The 9,385-nt window shown below is 29.9% G+C and overlaps 1 protein-coding gene across 1 annotated transcript; it reads left to right on the top strand.

Moving 5' to 3' along the window:
- The first annotated feature begins 1,984 nt into the window (after nucleotides 1-1,984).
- LOC111692225 (fatty acyl-CoA reductase 1-like) lies at nucleotides 1,985-6,554 on the top strand. Its single transcript, XM_023456089.1, has 4 exons — nucleotides 1,985-2,285; nucleotides 4,863-5,285; nucleotides 6,004-6,087; nucleotides 6,442-6,554. Exons 1-4 carry the CDS (start codon nucleotides 1,985-1,987, stop codon nucleotides 6,552-6,554), a joined length of 921 nt encoding a protein of 306 aa, XP_023311857.1.
- The last annotated feature ends 2,831 nt before the right edge of the window (nucleotides 6,555-9,385 follow it).

Raw genomic sequence — 9,385 nt, 5'->3', positions numbered from 1 at the left:
ACTCGTCATTAGTATACATAATTTGTTATTTTATTCAATTCCAAAACTATTTAATATCTAGGACGCAGGTAAATAGTGACTAAAATCAATTAACACTTTAAACTAATACTTCAAAATTGTAATTTACGAGTATTATCAAATGACATTTATCTACTCGATTTATTTATTTATTTAAGCAACTCGAACCTTAGAATTCGTGGAGGTATAAATCCGTAACACTAATTTATGAAATTAAAAATATCTCTTCAACGGTTGGCTTTATCCATTTTCAATAAGTATACCTTTCTTGTTAAGAAAAGTCCAATATTTCATATTTTGTTACTGAATGCTGTATACGGGGGTTGGCAAAAAAGTTACTACATATTCAATACATAACGTTGCCTGCAGAGGGCGCCTCGTACTCGACACTCAAAAATCATTATTATATTATTTTTCCCATCATTAAAAAGACCCTCTGTTGAAAATTTGAAACATTTCTGAATAAAATTATAGGAATTATTAAGAAAAAAACATTTTTTATTTTTCACTTTGACCCCCTGTATCTTTTTTATTATGCGACTTGGGATATAGGTATGTTAGGTTAAATCGACTTATTTTCGCTCAAGGAATATCTGGTATCATTTGTGCCCCTCCATTTAAATACACCCTGTATAAATATGATCTCCACTCAAAGATACACCCTGTACATGTCGCAGGCTAATTGCAAATTCAATCTTTTTATAAAATAACTAGGCGTTTTATAAATTATTAGGCAAATTGTGAAAAAGCGTGTACAATTTGACTGAAAATTGAAGACGTTTTACAAAACTCCGAATAGCTATGTCTTATTGCAAAATGAACGCCATTATTTTTACATCGCGCCTAGAATAAACTGAACATATCTAGGCGTATTATAATGAGACTGCTCTCGAGTTAGGAGAATTGTAAGGCAGGCGCGGATTATAAATTTTCTAGTTTCTAAATTATTGTTCCACTTCATGTCATGAGTTTGTACCGTAGTATGACATTGTGTCGTATACAATCGCAAAATTAGCAGTATTTTTTACTATTTTCGCTTCAAAAACTTGGATTTTAAGATGTTAGAAGACCCAGAACTGAACTTATTCAAATAAGGAACATAATTCATACAGGGTGGCCACGGTGACGAGATATTAGACATATTTCAGAGACTACTTCGATTTTAATTTTGAAAATTTGGGCAATAGCGTTTTCGGGCATGCCCTTCTCAACTACAATAATAGCGTTCACCTAACGCTTGCGGTTATACCGGAAGTGACGTCATCTTCGTTATTTTATTGCAATTTTGGATTCTACGTCAATTTTTACGTGAACTTTCATAAAGGTTTCCTATTATATGAATGTTAACTTAATTTTTCTAACCGAAACCTGGTGTACTGAAAGTAGTATAACATCTTTTGTATTTCCTGGTTATACTTTAATAGATTACTTCTGTAGAACTGAACGGAAGTGTGGTGGAGTTGCCATATGGTGTAAAAATTGCCTTAGTATAGAAAGACTTAATCTTTCGAAATACTGTATAGAACAAGACATTGAGGTTTCTGGTTTGAAATGGTGTACTGAATCAAAATGTATCACTGCAATAAACTGTTATAGATCTCCTGATGGGAATTTTAAAACTTTTATTGATAAACTCTATCTTCTCTTAGATATATGTAATTTTAAAGATGACGTATTTTTGATGGGTGATTTTAACACTAACTCTATGTCAAGAAGTGAACTGGACTGTTTTGCACAATTGCTTGATTCGTGTGGTCTTAGTTCCAGAGTATTTGAGCCAACTAGAATAAGTCGTACAAGTCGGACAATTCTTGACCACGTATACACTAACAATGTGTACTGTAATTCATCTGTACACGACAATACAATTTCTGATCATCGTACGGTTCTTTTTTCAATTAAACATAACACCATTGTAAATAGTGACAACATTTATTTTGATACTAGATTATGCGGTAGTGTAAATATGAACAGTTTTGCTACTGCCTTGTCAAATGAATCGTGGATTGATACCTACCAGGCTCATGGTACCGAGGCGAAATTTAACAACTTTCATAGTATTCTCATGTATCATTTTAATGCAAATTGTCCACGAGTTTCCAAATGTGTACCTAAAGGAACCGGAAAACAGTGGGTTAACGAAGCTATTAAAGAATCTAGTCTCAATTTAAAGGATCTGTATCGTATGCAAATCGTTGATAGCAATCTGACTGATACATATAAAAATGCTAAGAAAAACCATAGACTACTTATTAAAAAAACGAAAAGTAAGTTTTATATGCAAAAAATACATGGTTCTAATAATATTAATAGGACGACATGGCAAGTTATTAACGAGCTAACTGGTAAACAAAAAATGGAAAAAAATATCAGGATAGTAGTAAATGACGCAATCATTAAGGATCCTCAAGAAGTCTCTGAGCAATTTAATAGTTTTTTTATAGATGCCCCAAATAAGATAGTCAATAAGATAAATGTACAGAATCATATTAATTTTAATCTCATGAGGATTCCAAATAGTATATTCCTAACTTACATAAACGAGGAAGACGTTCTCTCTATTATTAAACACAAATTAAAAAATAAAACTTCAGCTGGTCCCGATGATATATCCGGCTCTCTTATAAAAAAAATTGTGAAGTATATTGTGAAACCGTTGACCCACATTATTAATGAATCATTTAGAGAAGGTGTTTTTCCTTCGATATTAAAAACCTCATTAGTATCTCCCATTTTTAAGAAGAATGATGTTGAAAATATGGAAAATTATCGTCCTATTTCTGTACCCCCGGTAATTTCAAAAATCTTTGAATATGCAATGCTCTCGCAGTTGCTTACTTTTTTGAAAAATAATAAAATCATTAACGAAAATCAACATGGTTTTCGTGAAGGTCATTCGACTACGACCGCTATAATCTCTTTTTATGAAGAAATATTGGATGCTATTGAAGCAAGTAATAGTCCGACTGGAATTTTTTGCGATCTTAGTCGGGCTTTTGATTGTGTTAACCATGACTTGCTACTAACAAAGCTCCAGGCTTATGGGATGAGAGGTTTGGCACAAGCTTGGTTCTCTTCATATATAAGGGGAAGAAAGCAAATGGTCAAAATACACAAATATGAAAGTAATAAAAAAACCACTTATATATCTTCCATATTAAGTAATGATATTGGTGTCCCCCAAGGTTCTGTTCTAGGGCCTATACTGTTTATTATTTATATTAATGAATTGCCAAAAATAATTCCTGGTGCATCTGTTTCGCAATATGCTGACGATACCTCGCTCCTCTTTTCAAATAAGTGTGAAATATCTCTTCAAAATAACATAAACGCAGATATTTCCGATTTATGTAGATGGTTTAGTAAAAATTATTTATTCTTTAATAGTGCTAAAACAAACTATATAATGTTTCATACACCTCAAAGTCGGATATCATCCTCCCTAAATATAAAGTTTAATAATATCAGTATCGAGAAAAGTAATACTGTTTCGTTTTTAGGCATCATTTTAGATGAAACTTTGACATTTGGGAGTCACTGTAATAAACTTACCAATATATTAAATTCAAAGTGTTATCAAACTAGAATTTTGAAGGATGTTTTAGAAATACCTCAGTTAATTTCCTTTTATTTTGCACAAGTTCAATCAAGGTTAGCATATGGAATTATTATTTGGGGAAGTTCATGTAGGGCAGATAGCGTTTTCATTGCCCAGAAACGTATTGTCAGATGTATAGCTGGAGTACCTCCGAACCAGTCATGCCGCCCTTTATTCACTGAATTTGGTATTCTCCCGTTGAAAAGTTTGTATATCTTCGAAATATTGTTATATATTTATAAAAATAAAGAACGTTTTACTACAAATGTATCTGTCCACTGTCATGATACTCGTAACAAACATAATTTTTGTGTCCCCTTCAAACGCCTCGGCATGACTTTAAAAGCTCACAATGTTTTGGGACTAAGGTTATTTAACCATTTACCTCAACATTTGAAAAACATAAATAACTTTCATCTATTTAGAAAAAATGTTAAAATATATTTATTAAAAATTTGTGCATACTCCGTTCAGGAATTTTTTGACAATAGCTGTTAGCTTATTTTAATTTTAATCTGTTGTAGGTTGTATATTATCATATGTTTATATTGTATTTATTATTTTATTTATTTATTGTTTGTACTGTAATTAATGTGGATCGGGCTATATGCCTTTTTTTAACATGCAATTATATTGTATTATGTAGAGTTGACTTATCCCATAGCAAAGCTGTAATGCTCTAGTTGGACTAATAAATATATCTATCTATCTATCTATCTATCTATCTATCTATCTATCTATCTATCTATCTATTCTCAAAGTTAACCGTTTTTGATATATTTAATATTTTTTTCAAAAAAAAATTACAGAAGCACTACCTAATTCAAAAAGATGTGAATTTTACAACAAAAAAGTTAAAGCGATAAAATTTATAGGGGACATAACTAAAACTCTAAGCTTCCCTGCCATAACTTCAAAATGACTTAATTTCATACAGGGTGGTAGAAATTTAATGCCGAATTTAGTCAACTTTAAACTTATTTTCTTTAATGGAACACCTTGTATATTTTTTGTACAACCTGATGACCAATTTTGTTCTCTTTCGAATGAGTTATACATGTTAGTAATGTGCACTACTCACCTATCAATATTATTTAATCTGTGTGTATTTTGTTCCGTCTCATGTGATACTAGTCAGCACAATTTTAACCTGAACTAAGATTTGCCCAAATTTTCAGAAAATTCTGTATGAAATTCTTTATTCTTAATACTCTCTACCTATTTAAAAGTGTACAGGATTTTTTAGACTTAACCGAAGAAGACACTCAAACTCTTATTCAAAACGTGGACATCATCTATCATGGAGCAGCGTCAATAAGATTCGATGATCACCTGAAAGATGCAGTACTACTGAATACAAGAGGTACTAAAGAAGTAGTAGACATAGCATTGCAAGCAAAGAAGTTATTAACGTTTGTGCATATATCTACTTCATATTGTAATTGCGATAGATTCGAAGTAGAGGAAAAAATGTATCTAGCACATGCTGATTGGAAAAGTACTATAACACTGGCGGAACAAGTTGATCAACACACTTTAAGTATTCTGTCACCGAAGTATATTTATCCACTACCAAATACTTACACATTTGCAAAATCTTTATCTGACCATGTCGTTAACGATTTGTGCAAAGGCAAACTACTTACAACAATTGTAAGACCTTCAATTGGTAAGTAAATCCAGAAAATAAAAGCTCAAATTCAACATTTTTCCAGTCTAGGCCGGGAAAGTTAACTTTCCTGTACCTAGGTACAGTTTTTTCATCTACAGGGTGTCCCACGGTGACGAGGCATTAGACATATTTCAGAGACTGCTTAGATTTTAATATTGAAAATTTGGGCAATAGTGTTTTCGGGCATGCCTAGTCCTATTTATTATCTTGTGACACTCTCCATGAATAAATAACAAATTTAGAATGTCAGCATTTGAATAATACTCAAATAAACAATCACTGTACGTGTTAAATTGACAACAATAAACTGGTGACAGATTAGCTGCTTGTTTTGAAGTTCCACTAAAAATTTCACAGTCATTCTCGCAAGAAATTATGTGATATCCATTGACTTCACGACAGTAAATACCTTAAAAACCAGAAAAGATAGGTATAATATTATACCATTCGAAAAAGAACAATATTGTTCATCAGGTTACGCAAAAAATACAGGAAGTTCCATTAAAAAAAACAGCATTATTAAAAAAACATTACAAAAGTTATGTTGCTTGAATTTTTTACCACTAATCAAAAAAATTTAAAAAAAAATTAAATTTAAAAAAATAAAGTAAAAATAAAAAATATTAAAATAATAAAAAAATAAATAAAATAATAAATTTTAAAAAATAAAATGAAAAAAATAAAATTAAAAAATTAAAATTAAATTAAATTGCAGTTGTTCCGTCTTTAGACGAACCAATTTCTGGCTGGTGTGAAAACTTCAACGGCCCAGTTGGTCTGCTCTGTGGTGGAGGAAAAGGTGAATAGAAAATTATATTTAACATTACTATGATTAATGTCAAGCTTTGATAAAACAAAATTATTTCATTTGGTTGGATTTCATTAACCAATACCGTTCTCCCGTATTTATGTATATTAACATATAAAGAAAAAAATTTTTTCAAAAGATATTTGTATGTTTTTAAACAGTGGACGTACTCGAAAATATTATTTAACTGAATGAAAAAACGGCGGATTTTTTTTTATAAAAATTGTTTCAATCTGTGGTGATTAAAATACTTTGAGAAATTACATCGTTTTTAATTAAAAACAAAAATGTTTTAATAAAGCATAGCAAAAATAGTAAAACGCTTGTTTAATATTACATTTCTAGGTGTATTAAAAACATGTTATGGAGATGAAAATTCCACTATTGATTGGCTTCCAGTGGGCATTTTATCAAAATTTTTAATTCTGATTACCTACGAAAAGGCTTTATATAAGTAAGTATATTTAATATTAATTTTAAACATTTTATAGAAAAAAATATATTCCTTCAGAAACCATGCTTTGTTATTATAATTCATACAAACAAATTCCAACCCTGAAAAATTATAGAAAATTATTTAAAATTTCTAAAATTTCCGAAAATGTACTTATATTTATTAAAAATGTTACTGATCGAGGTACACGACATATAACTTTAAAGGGGACTCAGTTTTTTAGGGGTACAGAACATGTTTCCCTAAATACGTATCTGAAATTCTTTTTTTTTAATCAATAAATAGTCAAGATAAAATTAGTTTTTTAATCTTCACTTTAATTCTTGTTTACGCCGCTACTGGGTCTCGCCGGCGTAAACCGAGGCACCCGGAATAGCATATTAAGCACTATCAGCGTTGCCATATTGTTTTTAAATCTACCTATGACAACGACGTGTTATTTTAGTCATCACATGTCAAGTGGACGAATTAACCAATATTGATATGTAGATACGTTACTAATTCTAAATAAAATTGATTTATGTTTTAAAATATTTTTTTTTGCTTTAAAAAACGAACATAAAAAAGAAATAAAAATACTGTTCTGATTTATATGAAGCATTTTTTTTAAATCGTTTCAAGTTTTTACAATTATGTGCTACTATTTTTTAAAGCACTGTATGTATTTAATATGTATATTAAGCTGAACTATACTACTATCGTTAGTTACAGTAAACAGGCACACATTTTGGAAAGCTAAACAGGTTTGTAAAGGAACATGTTTCCACCCTGTGAGAAAAATTACTTTTATCCATAAAATCATTTTTGGAAAGTTGGGATTATTATTTGCATTATTTAAATACCAGCCACAAAACTGTTTTCTTTGTTCAAAATCATTTTCATGAAGATGTTGAACCAAATTCACCTTATAAGAAAACAATTTAAGTTTATATAGAATTTTATATACAATGTACTCGGTTAAATTATGATTCCTAGCTAATTCCCGTATGAAAGTATTCGGATTTTCTTGTACACTTAATAATAAATGTAATTATTGATTTTCATTACAAGCATATCCTAAAGAAATTCTTTTCTTCTTTAGCGTTCCATACTGTCTTAGATTTGCTTTAAATTTACTAAATTTTCTTCTGTTAGGGGAAATTCTATTAGGATAACGTTGTCGACATAATTGTAAAGCTGCAACACTGTTTTTTCTACATTCATAATAAACCAGCAGCATATCAACTTCATTAAAATCATTCATTTTGTTGACTTGAAGGGTGACAATAATTACAAACAAACCCATATGTGACAGATAGCAGTATGCAAAATTGTTTTTCCTACGCCTTCTATTTGATATGATTTAGAAAAGAGCACCTTAAACTAAAGTGAAAGGCTGAAAGTTTTCTCATTTTTTCTCATAAATTTCGTTATGCAAAAGCTACAAATTTTATATGGTTGGAAAGAGAATAAAAAAATGTATATTTAAAAAAAAACATCCATGATGTCACCATTCATCTACATTGTTAGGAAAAAAAATTGTTGGGTCATTATAAAGAAAATAACATCCCATTTAAAAATATACCTATATAATTTACAGGGTGTCCAAAAATGTGTAACCGAGTTATAGCTCGTGGCATTTATAATCAAACATACTGTATATGAGGCGTTCCATGCCAAATCGGATGGTTAGAAAAATTTTGATTTTTGATTTCCTCAATTTTTTCATATTTTTTAGTTCCCCTCAAAAGAGCCTTACTAGTAAATTTTGAGATTTTTTGATTACTTGTTCGAAAGATATAAAATTTTCAAAAAATTACAATTTTTTTGTTTTTTGTTCATAACTTTCTTAATAATGGTTCAAATTAAAGCTTTCTTTTAATCTTTGTTTTTAGATGGCCGTTACAGAAAAAATACAAAAATATTCAGTATTTTTTATTAAAATTTTTGAGTTTGAAATTTTAAATCGTATTTTTGAAAATGTATCTTTCGATTTTCTTGAATTTTTTTTAAACAACTTTTAAGACCGGTCCGATCGTGGCCCTCCATAATTACTATTTTTTTTATTTTTGAAAATTTGATATTTTTTTTCTCTATAAATCATAAGTACGATTTTTGTCACTGTATACCCTTTTGTTACTTATTGTAAATTAATTTTAATACTTTTTAATTGTTAATAAGTGTTTAACGTCAATAAGTAAACATTAAGTCTATTTATAAACAATTATAACAAACGTTTTTATTTATTTTGTTGTTCTTTTAAAAATTGTTTAAAAATTATTTTATGAATTTTTTGTTGCAAAGTATTTTTTTAATTTAAATAATAGTATCTTTATGAGTTTCTATATAATTTAAAGAGTGGCACATCTTAATGAATGACTTTCTCACGTGATGGCGCTGCTGACTACCGACAGTTATAGTCGTGTTGATATCAGTTGAAACCGCATAAAAACATTTAACTCATAAACTCTACGGAATCCATAGGCGTCCAGAGAAATGTTGCCCTGTCTCGTTTAGATATATTATACTATATTCCGAGCTGTCTTCCTATTTATATTGACGATATTCTGGAATGTTTTGTAGATAATCTTCCCGAAGTGCAACTATACATCGTAATTCCTCACAAATAATGTCTCCTCTGCTCTAGATAAAGGCCAGCCTTGCTTGTGCACTTTCATTGACCTTACCAAAGCCTTTGACACTGTTAGTCATCCTATGCTTCTAGAATCGCTTGAAAATATAGGAATTAGAGGTCAATGTCATAAACTCTTAGAGAGTTATTTGTCAAATAGAAAACAGTGTGTAAGGGTTGGAGGTGAGTGCAGTGGATGGTTACCTGTCGAATATGGTGTTCCG

This window comes from Anoplophora glabripennis, unplaced genomic scaffold (assembly GCF_000390285.2).
Source record: "Anoplophora glabripennis isolate ALB-LARVAE unplaced genomic scaffold, Agla_2.0 scaffold1044, whole genome shotgun sequence".
NCBI classification, from domain to species: domain Eukaryota; kingdom Metazoa; phylum Arthropoda; class Insecta; order Coleoptera; family Cerambycidae; genus Anoplophora; species Anoplophora glabripennis.
This window is presented reverse-complemented; position numbering and strand designations above follow the sequence as displayed.